Source organism: Pholcus phalangioides, unplaced genomic scaffold (genome assembly GCF_987345545.1).
Source record: "Pholcus phalangioides strain wild (caught in Gottingen) unplaced genomic scaffold, Ppha-v1.0 ptg000014l_1, whole genome shotgun sequence".
Lineage (NCBI taxonomy): Eukaryota > Metazoa > Arthropoda > Arachnida > Araneae > Pholcidae > Pholcus > Pholcus phalangioides.
Genome location: NW_028301607.1, coordinates 17,675,581 through 17,697,868, shown reverse-complemented (window position 1 = coordinate 17,697,868; position 22,288 = coordinate 17,675,581). Strand labels below are relative to the sequence as shown.

General features: G+C 38.9%; 1 protein-coding gene across 1 annotated transcript in view; it reads left to right on the top strand.

The window, feature by feature from the left end:
• The window catches only part of LOC149078230 (uncharacterized), a 99,056-nt gene extending 84,319 nt beyond the window's left edge, over window positions 1-14,737 (top strand). The window contains exons 12-17 of the mRNA XM_089241834.1: window positions 1,244-1,366; window positions 6,779-6,873; window positions 6,972-7,096; window positions 8,716-8,987; window positions 11,210-11,279; window positions 12,661-14,737. Of these exons, the coding sequence (XP_089097960.1) occupies window positions 1,244-1,366; window positions 6,779-6,873; window positions 6,972-7,096; window positions 8,716-8,987; window positions 11,210-11,279; window positions 12,661-14,212 (2,237 nt within the window). The 3' untranslated portion in view covers window positions 14,213-14,737. The remainder of the gene's footprint in view (window positions 1-1,243; window positions 1,367-6,778; window positions 6,874-6,971; window positions 7,097-8,715; window positions 8,988-11,209; window positions 11,280-12,660) is intronic.
• Window positions 14,738-22,288: the final 7,551 nt, after the last annotated feature.

The window sequence follows — 22,288 nt, the reverse complement described above, 5'->3', positions numbered from 1 at the left end:
GGATGGATAGGATGGACCATGAACTTTTAGTACACCGCCAATCGACTGCTTTTACAAGGGGACACCAGTATCGATTGGTGAGGGACAATGCAAGGTTATGGTGTCGCAGGGAATTTTTCTCCAATAGGGTTGTTAATAAATGGAATAGCTTACCCCCGGAGGTAGTAAATTGTAACACAATTGACACGTTTAAAAAGAAATACGATAAACATGTTGGGGTAAATCGAGAAGCTATCCATTCTTAGAATAAGACAACCATAAGTATTCTTTATGGGCATTGTATAATATTTTATCATGTGTATATATTGTTTGTAATTTGTGTTAATTGCATTTTTAATTGGGTTGCTGTATTTTTGAAACATATGACATCCATATTTTTATGGGCATCTTTTTATCAGCCACCTCGTTGGGCATTTTGCCTGTTGTGGCGTTGTATTTGTATTTGTATTTGAATCTTCATAAAAAAAAAAAAGACCGCCTACATATAGGCTAATTTTCTTACTTCGGCTTCATTAGGTTATATGTTAACGAGAATGAAATCACACACACACACAACACATCATCAGGTTAGAAATGTTCTTTATTTCATTAATTGTTACCATTGTTTACAATAAGTATTTTAATGCAGTTTAATTCTGACATGAATCACCAACGGAATTGTATATTAATGACACAATGTTCTTGATCCGGCTTTGTATTCGGCTTGTTTAGTCCTCTGCTTCATCTAAGGGAGTATAGTTTTAAATTAATAATGGCTATATACATACATACATATGCTTATATATATAACGTGCTATATATATATATATATATACTGTCTTCCAAAAGTAAGCGACGAACGTCCCACGTGAAGTGACTGTACGCCCGAGTAGTATGTGTTTGTGTTCCACTAACTGTTCAATCCAGAGGGACACGATTAAAGTGGTGTAGTTGTTATATAATATAAGCCATCACGTACTTACCCCTTTAAACGGCTATTAGATTTGACTAACCCCCCTCCTCTGATTTTCAGCTGGTGCAAACTAAAGGGTATAGGAAAAGTTACCATTGAAAAATCTACTTTACAAAATATCTGGGCTTGCCGGTGCTAAAATATGAGACTTTTATGTAGTGCGAGATATCTCGCCATTACCGTTTAAAAGACTAATTTTCGGAAACCAGTGTATTAATGAGAATTTAATGCAAGGGTAGCGAAAAATATGTAACCTGTAAGCATAACTGATTTTTCCTTGTTGCATTTCAGAAAGACGAATTCTGCAAGTGAGCATCGCCAACACGACGGTGTCAAACCTCTCAGATCCGTTGATTTACACGCTGCCGTCTCCAGCCCACCAGAGAGTGTATTGCGCCTTCTGGAACGAACGAGGTCAGTGCCATGTCTATTGTGCGTTTCTCTCATTGTCATCTCAAAGAGACAACTCGCCCATTAAACTAACTCACCGGACCTCGAATCCTCTGTTTGAACAAACTCACACATTACACTATTCAGACTGAATGATTACGTGGATACTCAGGCAAACTGTACGTAGTCAATTAAACGACAGCCCGGCTATAACGCCAATAATTGGCGGTCCGTCCTGATTCCCATAGAGAATAATGGTAATGAACCTCGCTTATAATGTCGATAGAAAGGAACCACATCGGATATAATGACAGATTTTTTTGTCACTTTTGTTTGGACGTGAACTGCAGTTGACATTTTCCTAAGAAATTCCGAAGCTTAGAGCTTATTACATGACTAATGCCTCGACTTGTTCATTGACATGTTACCGGTATGAAACATTCCCGTATTTTGCCCTTGCTGAGTGGGCAAAAAATACGGGAAATAAAAATGCCCAGTTTTTTCAGAGAAGCCTAATCTTTACCGAAACCTGAAGATAATTTACATAATTTATAAATTGTGCCATAATGAATATGGCTATGAACGAATCCTTTCATATTTGGAATGTTCGTTCTTTTCCCGTGACATGCTTTTTAGCAAACTTGCTATAGCACTGTATTTTGCGCAAAGAGTCATTTATGAATAATATTTCGCAATCTCACTGACAGTTGGCAACATGATGAGAATCGGTGATGTTACGTATTAATTATCACAATTTCCCGTATTTTTATTGATCAAATGTGGTATTGAACCTTGCTGGTAAATAACTATTTCATATGATAATAACTATTATGAAATATAAACTTCTTTATACAGTACTTGATTGCATCTGATTATATTTTTTGTCGAAAAAAAGTCTTAAAACCATCAACTCCGTTTATAACGACAAAATTTCGAGAAACATACGATGTTCTTATTACCGAGTTTGACTTTTTACGTTGAGGAGTACATATGTTACCGCTAAAGCTCGAAAGCCGTTAATGTACACAACATTACCTAGCTAATCTGCAGATTAACTGATTTGATACCTAGATAATCTTTAGAATAACTGATTTCTGCACTTTAGCAGTAACATATATATATATATATATATATATATATATATATATATATATATACACCACGTCTTGGCACGCACTGAGAGGAATGATTAACACAAATACAAGGCACAAGGATGCTCAACCTTTTGGCATCCTTGGACACTTTCGGGACACTTTCTCTAAGAAAACATATCGCAGGCCACTTTATCTCTGAAAACATGTCATGATCCACTTAAGTGATCCGAAAGTGATCTAAAAATGTGCTGTGGATCACTTAGGTGACGTTGAACTGCTCCACGATTTCTCAGCGATCTGACGCTTAGTTCATTTTTACAGAATTAGCGTTGAGTTCACGGGTCACATCATCATGACTCCGAGGACCACATTTGGCCCGCGGGTCGCCTGTTGAGCGTGTGTGGCTTAAGAGATACACGTGTGGTGTGGTAATAGTCTGACAGATGGCAGGACATATCTGGAACATCAAACACGTAACTGTAACATCATTTGTTACGTTATGGCTGCAAAGTCGGGAGGCACTGATTCGTTATATTTTCCAAATGAATGTTGTGTAGTAGAGTAGTTAGAGAGACCGGTGCTAAGGGCCAGTGCCACCCTTAGGGGGTTTGCGGCAGGTGCCACCCACACTGGGGCCTGCAATTTGGAGAAGGGGACGGTAATAATAATTTATTTTATAAATTCTGAGTTTTCATCAATTGTAAAAGTATTTCTTCCATTTTTCTGAAAAAAATATCGTGAGTTGTGAAAATTTAATTAGCGTCGATTGCTCGTGGTGTAGTTATAAACACACTGTATTTTTTTCATCAATTTTAAATTTTCATTTTTTTGTTAATTTACATTTAATTGTGTCTACTACTACTACCACACACATGCGCCTCGTCCATATTCCTCTGCGGAACTTCTAACGAATTGGTACATGTTGGAATGTGCACCTAACGGGAAACTTGTTTCTGTGTAATGCTTGTTATATAGTGCTGCCATCTACCACATATTTTTCGAACTATGAGTGAAGTGCGATGTTAGAAGATTTTACCGTTGTAGGCCCGTTTCTTTCTGCGGCGAGACTTCAATGGGGAGATCGCTGCATTCGCACCTCGAAGCTGGGAACCACAGAATACCAACTTCAGCCGATCACCACTACGGCGACGGTGGGGTTCGAACCCGTGACCTCGCGATGCGAGACCGTCACTATGACCACGCGACCACCACAGCGGGTAAAACAATGAAATTTAATTGTCTAGGACTGGGCGACGTATCGATTTATAATAAATCAACGATGTCATAACCGACATTGTTATCCCTATTCACGATTTTGAACGCGATGTATCGTTAATTCCGATGTCTAATGTCGGAGGAATCTGATGTAACTGCAACGGAGTTGAAATGCCGATGTCGATATAACGAATGCGCTACGTGATGTGGTTACATCGATATTACCAATATAGTGAATGCGCTTGCGCGATGTCATTACATCGGATTTCACCGATATTAAACATCGAAGTTGAAATGACGATGCCGATATTGTGAGTGCGCTTGCGCGATGTTTAAAATCGGTGGAATCCGATGCCGATATAGCGCGTTCTTTACGGGAGGGGTGGAAACACGGGTAATAAAAAAAAGCATTTGATAAATTTAGTGTTCAACGGGTATGACTAGATTTGGGGGATAAACTCTGCCTCACATAAATTATGATGTACGTTTTCAGATTTCTTGCACAATGTTTCAACACATGCACATGTAAACATGAGAGGATCTGGAGGCGGGGAAGGGGTGGCTAGTTTACAAATTGCAAAAAAAAATTGTCACGCTGAATATAATGACCTTACGTCACGCATTTGGTCCCGTATTTTCTTCTTCGTCCCGACTTTTTGAGTCGTTTCTGTTTTTCAGTCGAAGTTTTCTTGAATTTGTTATTTAATCAAAAACGTTGATATAAGTGATTTTCAATGGATTGATTGAATGCATTACCATTGAATATTACCATTTTGCTTAGGCCCACACCGATAGATCCGTGCCTTCACGTGAGTTTGTTAAAACAGTTATACTGTAGTGGATTCCCTAACAGTGTGCCACGGCGCCGGAAGCAGTGACGGATTTTGTGGGGTGGGCTCTTGGTTAGAAGGTGAACAAAAAGGGGGAATGGTATGGGATATCTCCCGGAGAATACAGTGAAACCTCGTTAATGCGTCACCTGGTTAACACGTCACTCCGCTTACCGGGTCACTTCTTGGAAGTCCCAATTGTCCTCAGGCAGGAATTGGCACAGCTATGTCTTACTCCGTTTAACGAGTCACTCCGCTTACTAAGTCATATTTTTGCTCTCCCAAGAGTGACTCATTAACGAGGTTTGACTGTATTTCCTTCTTTTTTTTCCTCTCGGTGGGAGGGGAAAGTGGCATCCTCCTTTAATAATCCGTTAGTCCGTCAATCCATCAGTGCCTGGAAGGAAGGGGCAGTGACCGATGCAGGATTTTCTAAGAAGGAGTCCATCTTTTCTTTTCATCCAAAGGGTTTTTTTTTGGATTTTTTACTAAAAATGAAACAACTGCAATCTCGGCCTCCCTCTTTTCTCCCACGTACGCCATTGGTCATGAGATATATTTCAAACTAGCTAGAATAACTAGCTTAATAACTCCCAGTGATTGAAGAAAACCTGCCGCTGCCCAGATTTCCTTCAATTACTGGGAGGATTGAAAAAAGTGACAAAAACCATTTTAAAGGAATAAACTATTATGTACATAATAGTTTAATACTGTGATGTATGTTGCAATACTATATACTTTCTACTTTACCTCACACCAACTCCGGTCACATATCGCCATACGGCAATTTTCAACCAGAGGAGTTTGGTGGGAAATGAAGGCTCCATCCATCGGTGGTCACCCTAGGCTCGGTAGGGCGACTACCTTGTTTCTAACGTTCTATGCGCGGATTCGAACTCATGGACCTTGATGGTAACCTTCATAGTGAAAGACGAGCAGCTTACTACGGCGTCACTCGGGCGCTAAGTTGTAATACTGGCAGCATTAAGAAGGGACAATCCATTCTAAAGGCATATGCATGTCTGAAGCACATTGCTAGGGAACCACTGTAACCAAAGTAAACATTCTGAAAGTTATTGTTGAAGCTCAGGACCCATTGTTGCCCGACAGTTTTCGAGCATTTCGGGCATTTTCCCTGCTCTGAGAAACTTTTGAAGTGGCCTATCGTTTAAGTCGGGTCCCGTTTGATATATATATGCAAAATTTGGCGACGATTGATCTAAAATTGTAGATTTGTATAGAGAACACACACACACACACAGAAACAGAAAATCAATTATATATGCATAGATTAAATTAGATTGAAGATAATGGCAGGTCTTTGATTTCTGAACGTTGTACTGTAAATATTCTGCGGATAGTTTTATTAAGCAACTAGCTTACCCGTCACGCGTTGCTGCGATCTCAGAAGAAAGGAAATTCAAGGAAATTATGAAGGAAATGGAAAAAAAGCTATGTCAGAAACCTTCGCGGGAGTGTGCTCAACAACTTCCCAAAGTTTCATGGTGATCGGATGAATGGTGTAGTAATGCATAAAGGACAAACAGACAGACATGCATTCGTTTTTATATATATAGATGTAGTGGACTGTGATTACGAAACAGTGAGTACTGAGTTTGTGTATAGTATACACGTACTCAGTGATACGCGCCCCCCCCCCCCATTTCTTCACAATATACAGGTATATTTTGAGAGAGAGAGAGTAAAGAGTTATTTGGGGTTGCTAGTACATTGTTTTGGCCTAAAATTGTATTTGTTACCAAGTCATTTCTGCCATTTTGCTTTGACTGGAGTCAATCTTATAGGATACTGAATTAATACAGTAAAAAAAATAATTTAAAAATTAAAAAAAATAATAAATTTTCGGGTTTTTTCCCCATAAGGCTGCGATTATGTTGTCTTAAAGAGGTACGCCCTCCCCTTTTCCTACTTTTTATAATTTGTTGAGTGGGAGCTCTGCATATATCGATGCATCATTACATCGTGATGTAAAGTTGACGATGTATCACGATGCAAAATTTTCAATATCGCCCAGTCCTAATAGTGTCCATTCCTGTACATTGTACGTATGAATTTTTGGATGCCGATTTCCTTCTCGTATAAAATATATAAAATCGGGACTAAAGAGCCCCGTCCCTCGTAATCCCGACACTGCTCAGAGCAGAATTTTTCATGGGTCTTTCTGCAGTAAATTTATTTTGTTGAAATAAATTAATAAAGGTTCACAGAGTGGGTGTATATTTCTGAATCAAATTGTACGTACGAATAATTTGATCGTTATTATTTCTATTATCTAGACCGCTTCTGGTCCACAGAGGGACTGATCACAAACCAAAGTGGCAATACCACGACATGTTTCTCCACCCACATGACAGCCTTCTCTATATTGTTGGTAAGGGAAAAAAATCCATACGATTTTTTAATATTTTTTCTTTCTCTTGGAAGAGTTTCGAGCGAAATTCGTGTGAATATTTTGCTTCTGTTTTCTAGGATCCGACCCCTGACAGGGGTGTATCCGAAGGTCATCGTTTGGCCCTCTCAGTGATATCGTACATCGGCTGTGGATTGTCCATGATTGGGCTTCTATTGACTATCATTACGTATTCGTTGTTCAGGTGAGACAGTGCACGTGACTTGATTACAATATCAATTTCGAAACTAAAAATTTTTCCAAACATTTTAAATCTCAAAATTTCGGAAAATATAATGAATATGCTCTAAATAAAGGGTGTTTTTACAGCCTTCACGAGAGTGCGGGCCATTTCATTGAGAACCTGGGTCGTGGACCACGTAATTAACGTGAGTGATCAGCAACTGTGCCGCGAATCACTCAAATGATCTATAAATATGCCACGGGGCATTAAAATGATGCCGCGGACCACTTTACTCTTTAATCGGCAATGACGAGATACATCGCCTCCATAAAAGCTTCTTATTTAGCATTGACAAGCCTAGATATTTTTTAAAGTTGATTTCTCGATGAAAAAATTTCCCTTTACCCCTTAGTTTGCACCCCCGAAGAGAACATCGGGAGAAATCCTTCTTCATTGAAAACGATATGACATTTTGAAAGGGGTTTAGTGATTTCTAACTGCCGCTTAAAAGCTTAAGTGCTCTGTAAATATGTCGCGGGACAATTAAGTGGTCTGAAAAAGCACCAGAGGTCACTTAAGGGATCTGGGAATATGCCGAAAGCCACTTATATACGTGATCCGTAAATGTGCAGCGGGCCATTTGAATGATCTGGAACTGTTCCGTAGGTCACTTGAATGATAGAACTGCACCGTGGGGTCACGTAAATGTTCTGAAGTGATCTAGAACTTCAGAACAGAAGTGATCTATGACATGATCTGTTTAAGTGATCTAGAACCGTGCTGCTTAAGTCGTTGGTATATGTGCCGCGGGTCACTTAAGCGCTCTGTAACTTTGCCGCAGGTCCCTCAAGTAATGTGTAAATATGCCGTGCGTCACTTTAATAATCTGAAAATGTGTCACTTGTTCATTTTACAAAAATAGGCTTGAGGTCACGGTCCACATCTGATGATTTTGGGGGGGCCACATTTAGCTCACGGGCTTGTTTGATCATATATTTTCTAAAACTTTGCCTGTCATTATCAGTCTGGAGCACGTTTTAACCATATCTATCAAACCTTTACTTTATACAGAAATGACGAAAACGTTCACATTATCCATTTGGCAATTCCTATGTTGCGTGATGTCCGTCGATAAATGTCTTCGATATGTATTTTATGAGCTCCATTAATTCAAATAAAATAAATGGCTGCCATTCGGAGAAGCTACTCGGATACGTAGCTTTGTGAATGTACACATTATATCAAAGCCCATTTCTTCCCAGCGACAATATGAGGGCCACTCGTTGCCAAAAGATGCCTTGTTTTCGTTCTTTTAAGAGAGCACTTTTCGTTTTATTGGAAATTTCAAATTATAGGACCTTTAAGGGTAAAATTACATGTTGGAGGATAAAAAAAGCGTATAGCGAATAATACAAATATAAGGATGCTATATATATAGGTGGGGTATAAAGGGTGCTCTTGGTTCAGATGTAAGTTACGAATAATAGTTTACCGCTTAATTTTTCTTTTATATGTTATGCACTCGTACGGAACCGGTACATTAACATTAGGCGATTGCTACCGTTGTTATTGCCATTTTATACATAGCTATTTTTATCTACCTGATGCGTACATTTTAAGACCGTTCTCATTTTGTATAGGTGCCTCAACAGAGACCAACCAGGCCAGATCCTGCTTCACCTGTGCACTTCGATGCTTCTGATGAACGCGACTTTCGTGGCTGGATCGCAAAGAGGCCACGAGCTCTACGGCGTCGACGTGTGCGTGGCCGTGGCCGTTTTGGTCCATTATTTCTTGCTCACCACGCTGTCTTGGATGGGGGTCGAAGCCGCCAACATGTATCAGTTGCTGATTCACGTCTTTGCTACGTCTGAATCGCATTTCATGCTGAAGAGATCGATCTTGGCTTGGGGTAATGTGATTCGATAATCTTCATGTAACCATAATTTAATCCAATCTCGAATCTAGCACACCTGCTAGATTCGACATATGTTTTATAACAAATTATACAGGATGTTTGCCTTGAGGTGGCGAAGGACTCAGTGAGGTGATATTGGGCATCAACAGGAACAAAACTTTCCTAGAACACGGTATCGTAAACCACGTTTAGTCGGTGAGAATCGCAAAGATGTTTATGAAGCATGATGAAGGGTGTGACTTGGAGTGGGACAAAAAGACAATAATAAGTAGAAGAAAATTTTATTTCACAGCATGATTACAAAACAGCCCGTGGTGTACAAAAAAGTAAAATAAATAAAAGTACGAAAGCCATTTACTTGACAGCATGATTACAAATAAATATGGTTAGTACGTATTTATTTTACTTTTATTTACTTATCACATTGTATCTTATTTTGTACACCACGGGCTGTGTTGTAATCATGGTGTCAAATAAATGCTTTCTTTCTAAAGGCTATAGTTTTTCCTACTCATTATTGACCTTTTTGTTCCACTCGACGTCACACCCTTCATAAGTATTTTTCTGAGTTTCACCGATAGCAATTTTTGTTCCTCTTGATGCCTAAAATCAAACCCTCTTAGTTTGTTGTCACTTCAAAGCGCAACACCCTGTATATGTAAACTTTCTTTAAGTCAAACAAATAAATTATTTTGTTACGGGAAAAGCAGTGCGTAGTGCATTATACAGTGTGGTTATAACTACCCCGCGAGCAATCGGCACAAATTAAATTTTCAGAACGTGGTATTTAGATGATGCGGAAAAGATTGGCGAAGAGAATAAAAAAACGAGTTTTGATATCCACTAGCAGGTGGAAAATATGGCTCTGTAATGATACTATTCCAATATGTGTCTTTCCCTTTTTTTTTCTTTCAACCCTTCACGGACCAATCTTTTTCGACAATTGTTTGGGAGCGGTACTGGATGCGGGACAAAACTATATTTTCCATATTGTGTATAATAAACTGTGCGCATAGTTCGCAGTGGTTCTCAACCTGGAGCCATATGGCCCCCTTGCGGTCCTGGGATATTCTAGGGGGGGCCACGGGTGAAAATCAGAACAAGGGTGATCCCCGACAGGTGGTGTAAGGAGTCATAGAGAGCTGTGAACAGGAAAAGTCCTATATGTGGAACATGGTTGAAAGATATTACTACTTTCAGGATTCCAGAGATTGATCTGATTTATTAAAATTTCATTCATTATAAAAAAATAGAAAATATCTCACTCTTGGATGAGGGTAGAGAGGGGGACCTGGATAGGACAGGGGCCACGAGATAAAAATTTGATCCATGGGGGCCATGAGCTGAAAAAGGTTAAGAAACGCTGGTATACATAATGTATATGTAGTACATATAGATAGCGCACCCTTCTCCTCTTCTGATGAGCATGCTTGCTCGTGAAAAGTTCAATATAACTTGTATCGCCGACATGTAAACATGTCTTCTATCTCAATACGTATCGAAAACTATTAAGTTTCAAATACGTTTAATCTTTTCAACGAAGCAAGTGACACACATACATGTACACTAAGTTCAATTGAAATAAAACGAAAAAAGACATCAAAACAGTAGTTCCTCAAAGTGTGTGTCGCCAACTTTTGCCAGGGGTGTCGTGGCGAGCTGGTGATATTGATTGATACCTGTTCAGCGTTTGAAGCGGTTTTGTTAGACTGTTCTGGAAGTCGAGGGAACATTGTGAGTAGGGTAAGGGAGCTGCGGGAGACAAAAGTTGAGAATCGCTGCACTAAAAAGAACCGAAAAAACAAAAAAGGAAAAAGTTTGTCGCCTTGAGCACGTACATAGGCCTATACATTAAAAAAAGTACTACGCATTGCAATTTACACCTGGTGGAGGAAAATTGAACTATTTTTTACCTTTCCCAACCTCTTCGCATCATAAGAGCAGCATCCGGTTGCATACACCCACCTCCAGACAGACATTAAACTGAATACCGTCTGTTTAAAGTCTGTATGTAACACCCTGAATACATTAAATACTTGAATTCAGTGCTTAATTACATTTGAAAATAGATAGCTATAACTATCTTGTCATAGTAAACTAATTGTAATGATTTAGTAAGTAATCTGGCACGCTCTTTTGTTGTTATTTAATTTTTATGGCTGTGCAATTCTGTGTATATGTGTATGTGCGTCTAATTTTTACTTTTGTTTTTACAGGTATACCACTCATAATTGTGGGCGTGACTGTGTTGATTGACTGGGGAGTTTACGAAAATCAAAACGAATAGTAAGTTAGAACACGAACATTAAAAAAAGCTTTTATTTTATCCATTTAAAGTAATTAATAATTAAATAAAGCGATGCTAAAAAGTTTTATACTAGAACGGCTTATACTATCTGGCAAGGCCATCTTGATAAACCCTGGTTAAAATGACGTAATTATCCAGAGCGAGATCTGTCGTTTATGGCAGATTCTGGTTTGATTATCCCATGGTTTTTATTTCCTTCCCCCTCGTATGGTATACCGAGAGGTATGCACGCCAATATCTCAGTGTAAGAGATTTTTGAAGTAGTTAGACGGCATAAAATTGTTAAACAAGAAAAGCTGTTGATCCCGATGAAAATAAATATCAACAAATGGAATGATAAATGTTTCGGAAATGCAGATTAATTTGGGGTATTATACTGTAGGTCACTCTATCATTGATTGATAAGCACTGATTGTGCTACGAGTAACAGAATATGAAACAGCCTTTCTCGGAATTTTCGTTCAAATCCTAAATTTCAAGAAAGCGTCATTGTCTATTGGGCTGTAAAGTGTTTCAAATATGGGCTATATTAAAAAATTAATATTAAAATAATTTGTCCTCAAGAGCCATATGAAACCCGATTTATTCAGCCATTTTCACTGGGATGTTGCGGCGAATCCTCTCTGAAAAAAAATTCTTGAAAAGTGGAAGAGATTGTCTTCATTATTTCCCATACGATCAGAAGCAACGTGAGTACTTCTCATCCTTCTTTTTCTAAGCCGATTGTAACCCAAGTCTAACGCCATTGTTGGCAATTTACTACTATTTTACCAGTTTGCTATTCGGTTTAACCCCATTTCCAGTGATAGGGGTTAAGCGAGTTGCGTCGGACGTTTTGCGTGCTTAACAGGATGTTTGTGTAATGAATCGTGAGTGAAGTTAGTGCTGCCATCTGATTTTACACTTAGAAAGAAGTGAAATGATTGAATATTTGTACCGTATTGCTCTTTGTGGTGAGACTTTTTAACCGATCGGCTCGAATTTTCTTCTCGAAGTGAACTGGGAGTTTGGTGGGATAACCAATCACCTACCTGATGGCTTCCCATTTTCTATGCGTATAACATTGAAAATACGAACCACCCTTTATTTCTCGACAAAACCGGCCCTTTTTCATGGAGGTGTTATAACGTTCGGAGAGGGAAAATAATTTTAGGAGCAGAAATAATTTACTCTATTCGGAGATGACCTCTTTATAGTGGTGGTCCTTCAGAGAAGTTTTATTGAACAAAAAATGCATACAGATTGGCGAAAATTTCACTAAATTGATCAACTTTTTTAATTGCTGAAAGGTTTCGTTGATTTCTTATATGTTTACTTTCTTTTGTCATTTAAAATCGCCTTTTCTTTTCTTTTTTCCAGTTGTATGCTTTCAGCGTCGAACCCGTACGTATACTATATCAGCTACCTGGGGCCATCCTGTCTGATCCTGCTGGTGAACCTAACCGTATTCATCATGGTGACGAGAGTACTCTTCACTCCTCGAAATGTGTCAAAGCCTGCTGCAACAATCCAGAAGAAAGAGAAGGTCGTCGTGACTGCCGCTCAAGTCAGGGGTGCTTTCACAGTAATGGTGTTACTAGGTGTCTCTTGGGTGTTTGGAGCGTTCGCTGTTGGTGGTGCCAGATTGGTCTTCCAATACCTGTTCTGCGTCGCCAATTCGTTGCAGGGGTTCTTGATATTCCTCGTCCGATGCGTACAATACCCTGAAGCTCGTAGTGCTTGGTGCCAACTTCTTAAAACAGGAACTTTCAAGAAGTACAGGGGAATGATACCTCCTGGCAGCTGGTCTGGAAATTCGAACTCGAGTCAAAACAAGCAGAATGGTCATTCGACAACCACCAGACTGGGCAGTGCAGATGCGAGTGCGGTCGCTTTCAACGCCAACTTCTGGAACAAGAACTCTTCGAAAGAAGGCGATAATTTATACGATGACCAGCAGCCGGAGAACGACGTGGATTTCTCGGCTCGATCGTCTCAGCTTCTGACGTTCAGTCGAGGTGCGAAATCGGAAGAAGACCACGAAAATCCTTCAAGTGTAGCTTCGAGTTCGGAAAAATTCCCAGCTCCGGTTCGCAAAACCTCCGACTCGTTCGTCGGTTTTCCCAAGAGCGTGCTGAAAAGTGACGGTGGGACGGTAACGGATGCTTCAACCGACAGATCCCCTGGTGGATTCGTCGACAGAGAAACTGGCAGAATCGAGAGAATTGTGACATCCATGGAAGCGGCTTCTCGCCCCACCAACGCTGCTTCACCCGAGGGTATTTTCAACGACACTGACAAATTGAATTCGTGGCCGCGAACACTGAGCTCTTTCGCAAGCGGCAAAGAATTAGAAAAATCGCTCTTGTCGGACAATAAATACGCGGGAACTCTTCCCAAAAGAATTGTGTCCCCTGCCGTGAATAGTCCGTTGATAGAGAGTCCGGAAAAACACTTCTTCCAGATAATTCCACTGCAAGTGAGGCAACCGCTGACTCCAGATTCACGTGATCCTCATTATGCCCCGTCGTCGATCGGAAATGTGGATTCGATGAAAAGTCGAGAATCGGAAACGAAGCGGGGATCGCAGGGATCGACGCCCTGCCACGATTGTGTCGTTACCTCCTCCTCAACTCCCCTCGGGACTCCGTTTGATTCGGCAGCGTCTTATGACGGAGATGCTTCGAAAAGAGGAAGCGCACAACAACATTCTGCCGAACGTCGAGTGCAGTGGACGGAAAACTGCCCCGATCTCGTGCCTTCATCTAAATCACCTTCTTGTCCCCAGGAGGAAAGCCAGACCTTCAGTTCGCGGTATTTCGGAGACTGTGATATTCTACCAGAAGTAGATACGTTCAGCATTTGGGAGCGCCAAGGGTTGGTGTCGCCGAGCAAAGCCATGTTCATCGATTCCGCAGCGTCCAGGCTATGAAACGCTTTATTGCGCCAGGGTGTGTCATTTTGGTGTATCGAATCTACTGGGATAAAAAGATGTAAAGAATTGCCTACAAAATTACAGTAAACAGTTCGGAGATGTACTTGGGTGCGTGTGGCCGTGAGAGACCGAGAGAAGACCGTTGTTGTAGATATGTACATTTGTCATTAGCTTAAGTAATTTTTGTAATTCAAGGAGCCTATGAATTGTGTTTTAGCAATGCATCTTGACTCGACTTATACTTATGTCTTTACATGAACAGTACACCACCCATCGCCATTCATTAAGTGCTTTTAGATAAACTCGAAACATGTCATGTTTCCCAATTGTAAATAGCAATCCATCTTAACTCTACCTTTCTTTTATATTTCTCGTCATTTATTGATGTGAGAATTGACTCTCTGTGAAGAAAACAGAACTGCTCAATGAGCACAAATATGAGCAAGCGTGCAATGAAATCATTGTTTACATATATTATGTTTGTACATAAATACTTACGATATAAATTATATCAAATCTGTATTCTCGGATTCTTTTTTGTTTGAAGCTCACACACAGAGTGCAAAGTAAAGCCCTAATATACCCGTTAAATGGATCTTTGAACCATTGATCATGGAGTGATACTTGCGAGTAGAAAAGATTTGCACATATAAGATATGGCATTTAGGGTTTAGGATACCTATTTCATTTCTTATACATGACCCCTCTCAACATAACTTGTTTATTTTGCGTATAATGAGTCAAACAGAAGAAAGTTCTGTCATGTCCCCAAGTGAAGTATTCACTAAGCTATCACGCATATTGATAACCATTAAAATATTTGAGAAAAAATTCAGTCTAATTAATATAATTACATTGGTTTTCAGAATGTGGAAGATGTGAACTTTTTTGTCATTGACTTTTCTTTCTCTGCTGTGGATTATTCATCAGAAGGTTTAAAGTACTCTTATATAGCAATTGTGAGAGCCGGGGATCCTGATCAGTGGGCGGTATTTTTTATCCATCTTTTCGTACATTGGACCACCTAACATATTGTAAGGGGGCATCAAAAAATCGAGAGCATGTTGGTATTGTTTTAAATAACTGTTTGACTTTTACTGCTTTGAATCGGAACTACATTTGTTTCACAGTTTCAAATGTGTTTAGCTCTCAAACAAACGGACGGGATCTTTGCCTAACTTTGCTTACCTCATTGCTGGACCCTCCTTAGCGTTCTTTCACTGAAAAGCATGTGCTGAAATTGATGAAAATCACGGTTTTTACATTAACAAATTTCTGCGTAATAATGAGTTCCATTTGGAAATACGAAACTCATGTTTGACTCATCAAATGTAGGACGAAATGTTTCTAAGTATAAAAATCCAAAAATTATTTCTGAAGTTGATGGACCGTTTGAAAAAAGAATTTCGGTTTTTATTTGAAAAGTAACCTGTTGTAAAGCAACTGACAAATTTTAGAGATGTATATGTTATTAAATTTTTTTTCATTTCTCCATTCTAAGAAGTTGAGGGGAGGGGGTGCTTCATACACAGGCTTGTTATAAGAAGCATTTATATATATATAAACCTTACTTTCACCTTTTTTGTGTATATCATCATCCATATTTTCAGGGAGGGGGGTAGAAACAAAAGTCACAGTATATAGTATCCTGGGTCGGTTTGAAACTGGGTTAGCGAGAAAAAAATATTTACTGAGGAGGAGGTGATAGATCTCAAATCTTCTAGAGGGGTCTGTGAGTTCGGAAGTCTTGGTTTATTTAGAACTTGATGCAATGACAATCAACAGTATTCGGATCACACATAGAAAAGCATTTTGCATATCTTAATCAGGTCTGAAAAAAAAATACTGATAACGAGAGACCACTTTAACAACTTTAGAAAACATGAATACTCAGAGAGCTTAGGCATTTCGCATAACATTATTACTGTTTGGTTTCATTATTACTGTTTTCTGTTTTGGGGAAAAACAGAGCTCAATTCTGTCGTCCCAGAGAAATCGAACATATTATTTTATTTGTCCCTGAATTTTGTTTATATATAGTCTATTGAATGATACCATGGGTATAAGGGCCCACTAATAGTCTCGGACCCTTCGTCAGAAACCCTAGTTGTGATGTCACAAGGAGTTTTTTCTAATAGGGTTGTCAATAAATGGAATAGCTTACCTACGGGGGTTGTGAATTCTAACCCCGTTGACATGTTTAAAAAGAAGTGCGATAAACATATTGCGATAAATCGAGAGAAGGTATCCATACTTAGAATTTAAGACAACCAAAATTTTTTTAATGGACAGTGCATTATATAGTATTAATTATCCGGTTTTTTTTTTTTTTCGTGATACGTATATGCTTTTATATTGAGTTGCTTTATTTTGATTATTATATATTTGACATGCGTATTTTTTTATGGCCATCTTTTTTCAGCCACTTGATCGGGTGTTTTGCCTGATGTGGCCTTCGTGTTTGTATTTTATGTATATTACAAATTAAATATACGACATTTACTTGAAAATTTTGTAAAGAAATTCACTGAAGTGAAAAAGAGTTTTGGAATTTGGGTTCTGAATTCACGACAGTGACATCGTGAGAATCTTAAAATCAAGCATGTCACTATGATCCCGTTCCGTCATTTTTTTAGTATTTTTGCCTTTCTCGGATAACCTGATTTCTCTAGTAATTACCGATTTTTAACGGACATGATTACGGTCATCATTTTTTCTTCGAAATCATTTATTCTCGATGTTCAACTCACTCAAGTCCGAACACTTTGAAAGAGTTTTAAGAAGGGTATTCCAGTGTTTTCAAGTCAAATATTTCGTTAAAATTATGCGCAGATCATAGTCATATATATAATACATGAGTTGCTGTTTGCTCTGTACGTAAACTTTGTTCACTAGAAAAGAAGGAAACGCAATATTTCGTTGAACTCTCGTGAAAAATATGTAAAATTCAACGAGAGGCGAATAATATGTTCGCTTACCGATCGCAATATCTTCCGCATTACATATGAAAAAGAAAGAAAGAAAGAAAGAAAGCAATTTTATGCAACGCGGGCCATTAGCACTTCAAAAAACAGTGAATTCGGCACGTATCTCGAGCTGTGAGTTCGTTTCTCAAGTAATAATTACAACTTACAAACATGACTAGTGCATTACCATCCTCCATCTTTTCGGCGCTGCTACTGAACATAATTTTTCGCAGTAACTAATAGCTCTCGTGAACTTATCTCATGGGGAAACAGAGAAACAAACAAATAATCTTGCGAGCAGAGAACTTTATCATTGCCTTAATCATTATGGGGTACACAATGACGGTATATTTTTATTTATTTCATTTTTACTTTTTCGAAGTGAAAATTTATATCCCACTTGTTCATCTGAAATGAACTAGAAATTACCGACGCTTCACTTTTAATCTTTCGAAATGATCTGTGTTGCTAGAATTGCTTTTTGAGACCTCCAAGTTTTTACGTATTCTTTCCATTGTATGCATGGTGAACGCGCGTCTTGAGTTTGGTTATTTAGCTTACAAATGATTCTTGTTCTTTTTTTGTGTGTGATGACTCGCCATCTTCTTTCGCGGCGGTTAAACACGATTCTTCTTTTAGGAAGAAATTTCAGACATGGGGTACTTATTCATTGCTTATGACAAGATATATATGTATACATATCATAATCATCAACAACAGCAACCATTTTCAATCCACTGCTGGATGAAGATCTCCTATAAAATTTTCCATTCCGCTAAGTCTGATGCTTTAGCCATCCAGTTGACTCCTGCCACTTTCCTGATCTCGTCAATCCATCTTGCGTGAGGACGCTTTCTCGGACGTTTAACACCACGCGGGATACCAATCCAGAATACTCGTGGTCTATCTGTTGTCCCTTTAATTGCTTCATTATGAGGACTTGAAGGAATCGGCTAGGAGTAGAGGCTTCAAGTTCAATCCGCACCTTCTCGTGGTGCAGCCTGTACGTAGCCATGTTTAACACGTGGTGAACGGACGCGGATGGGCTTCCTCCAACCCACACTGGCCAGCGTGGAGGATTACGGCCAAAAACCCTCTAAAAAGAAAAAAAAAAGAAGAAAAAAATATATAATCATTAATTGATCAATTAATGGTAACAATTGACATTTATTTTTAGATTGAGATTGTGACTACTACTACTACTACATGACCGTACATGCACTCAGCTCACATTATCCTGCGGAATCTCTAACAAATCGATACACGCCGGAAAGTGTTGCGTCAATGTATATATGCATGGCTCCTATCGTATCTATGTTGTTGGAACTGTGCTTGTTTTGTGTTCTGCTCGTGCTGCCATATACCTTCTACATTTTGAAGTACCGTATATACTCGTGTATAAGCCGAGCCCCCTACTTCCCTACTTCAGGACCACCAAAACCGCAATAAATTGAAAACCCGTGTATAAGCCGACCCCAAAAAATCCGTGCATTTTAGAGAAAAAAAATTCTTATATTTTCATAGAAGATGAATAGAGCTTGCGGAAATTTACAACAGAAAATGATTCAAACTTTTTAAGCCGTTTCTTCTGAGTCCCCAAACTCATCGTAATTCATCAGATCCTCACAGGGTGCGGCATCTTCGTTTTTATCCTCATCTGGGCTGTCATTGCTATTGTCATTTTCAAAGAGGATATCATCTTCAGTTCCGTCCATCGCATTGCTGATGCAACACTTTCTGAAGGATCAGCGGAAACACAATTCCACGCCTCATGTACATGTCAGGTTTCTTCAAGGCACTACTGTTTGTAATTTCTTGATCATCGGAACTCATCCATTCAATCCACAGATTCCTCAAATAGTCTTTGAGAGGCTTGTTGATGCTCACATCTAAAGGATGTGCAAACGACGTTAGCCCACCTGAAATCAAAGCCAATGATATTTTCGATTTCTTTGCCTTAGCTTTGACATTATCAGTTCTGTGGGGTTTGAACATAACCCATACCAATAATGCGGGGGTCGATATTTTCTCATCAAAAGCTGACCCGAGTATAAACCGACCCCCCCCCCCCCCCACTTGAGGAACGAATTTTTCCACAAAAAAACTCGGCTTATACACAGTATATACGGTAAATATATTAATGCTTGAACTTTCATGTTATGTAAGTATCATGTTATATGTCTGCCTGCTCTCTGTGGAGAGACTTTCGAGATTCATGAATTGAACTTGAATTACCAGACAGATTACCCACGTTAATATTCCTTTTGGAACCTCTAACGTTAAGGGTATCTGTTGGAAAAGTAGCAACACCTTCCCCAGCCCATCAAATCAATCCACCTCATCTTATCAAACATGAGAACACTTTTTCAAAGTATATGGGGGTAAAAAAAGAAAATACATAGTGCAAACACAAAAAAAATAATTTAAAAATTAAACATTTGTGGAAGCACAATGCACGTCATAGTCCGGGGGGGGGGGGAAGAGAGAAAATAGAAGGGAAACAACAGAAATGCAAAGATTAAGCATCTATGGTAAGTACAATGTACGTCACAGTCTAAGTGCATTGTATGAAAAAAAGGTGAGGGGGGGGGGGAATCAGTTACATAACCAGTATATAGCACTATGGAAAACACAGAACAACGCGTAAATAAAAATGTGATAAGCACAATGCACGTAACAGTCCGAGAGAAGGAAAAAAATGTGAACACATTTTTACAATTTCAGCGTAGTCATTAGATTTGGGGTGTCGATGCTGATCTGGTCATCGATCTAGTCACCATGGTGAAAATAGGGAGGTCTTCACTACTTTCATTCGATTCAAAGAGATTTTCTTCACTTTTACTGTGCAGTAACGACAGATTTTCCTCTAGAAAGTTGATAAGCTTAATGATGCCAGCCCAGTTTTTAGTTTTTAATACTTGACGTTTCTAGACATGGAATTTTTTTAGATTAATCGGGGACTGGTGGTAGGATGCAGGGCAAGATCAATTATAAGCGAGGAAATGTACCGATATCCCCACAAGCACATAATTTATTTTTGGACGAGATTCATGACTGCGTATATGAAGAGGTGTGGTGTTTCATCATAAACAATCTTTTTGAGAAGAATTTCACTCACCTTCTTAGAGACATTATGCAGAATGACGAGTGTAAAACCTATTATTTTGAATTGGTAGTCCTATCAGAATGCCCACGCTCATGTGCAGCATACGCACATCGGACTCTGTCGCAAAGGTAAGTTGGAAGAGATCTTGGCAACGGGGTAAGTCCAATGCCAGAGTTCTGGCGTTCATTCAGAATGCATGAATCCTCTAAGGATTGAGACCCAGGCAATTAGCATGCTGTGGACCGTTGGCTGATGCAGATTATTTCCAAAATTTGCGATACTTACGTGAATAACGTCAATTCCGAAAATGCGTGCAACTTTTTCGCATTAAATGATTTGTCCCTACCTTTTTTTAACGATTATGCTGACCACAGAACGCAGAGAGATTTTTAACATGATACTTGCAGAGCACGAAAATTGAGGCATCTGTAATTTTCACTTAAATAGGGGAAAGGGATGGCAGCACCATATATATATATATATAGGAACACCAAACATGCGTAACTCTCTGTGTAATGCTTGTTATGTGTTATGCCGCCATCTGCCATGAGTTTTTATAACTGTGAGTGAAGTGATGATTGAATAATTGTATCGTTGTAGGTCGGTTGCTTTTTGTGGCGAGACTTTTTAACGGGGGAAGATCGGCCCGCATCTACGCCTTGAAGTTGGGAACCACAGAAAACAAACTTTAAGCCGGCCATCTATGCGGCGACGCGTGTGGTTCAAACAGTAGTAACCACTGCATGCCTGGCACCATCATAAACAAAAGTAGCAACTATATAACAAAGACATTGCATACTACCTACAACACCATACCACAACAACATTTTATCACATCTGAGACTTTTTATGTATAAGTCAAGAATTTTCATAGCGGTCAAAAGTATAAAAAAATCCCAACTGACGACGGGATGCAGTTATGCAGGTCATGCGCACGTGAATCAGACACGTTGACAGTTGAAATCGGTAGATTTAATATGCACCAGCTGTTATGTTACAGGCGAGGTACAGGGTGATCAGCGAATAAACCCTTATTTCAAAATTAAATATCTCTACAGCAAAGATCAATGGAATTATGCGGTAAACGGTACGTTTATTAGCAAAACTGTAAGAATGTTGTACAGAAATTTCGAAAATTTAGTTTAGTTTTAAATTTTTTTTAAATTAAAAAAAACAAAAACTGGAGATTTTGGGGTTCCGAAAATCCTGATTTGTGTGAAGAGAAACCATTGCATTCGCCTAAAGTTACTGCATGGGCTGCGGTATGCGCCATGTGTGCTGACAAATTGTTCCAAAATTGTAACGTAACGTTCAGTAGTAATCGTTTCTCGCACGAAGAAGGGGCCGATAATGCCTCTGGCGCATACCGCAGCCCATGCAGTAACTTTAGAAAATTAAAAAAATTAAAAAAAAAAAATCGAAATTTCTGTACAACGTTCGTACAGTTTTGCTAATAAACGTACCGTTTACCGCATAATTCTATTGATCTTTGTTGTAGAGATATTTAATTTTGAAATAAGGGCTTATTAGCTGATCACCCTGTATGAAATACAAAGGATTTTAACGTTAATTATATACGTAAAACTAAAAGAAATATATAATAGAATTTTCTAGTGTCTCCTTGTTACGTATATTAATATGTATGAAGTTCATTGTACGTTAATCATTATGTTTATTTGGTCTAATTGAAAACTAGTATTTAATATTTTGTCTGAAAAATATTCTACAGTATATGGAATGCCAGATTTCGTATTTTGCCAGTAACATTTTGGAGCAATCTTCAATTATAATGAGTATTCAATTAAGTGATGCTGAGAGAGATCATCATACCAAGTGAGTCTCAACGTAAGGCAACATGGGTCCCCGAGAGCTCTACAAGTGAAGACATGATATATTTTTCCTTAGTGAAGAATTCGTTTCCCCAAACATTAAGTAACGATTCCCAAAATTTTTAAGTAGTGACACCCTAAATTGACATACTGGTTTGGAATCACGGTTAAT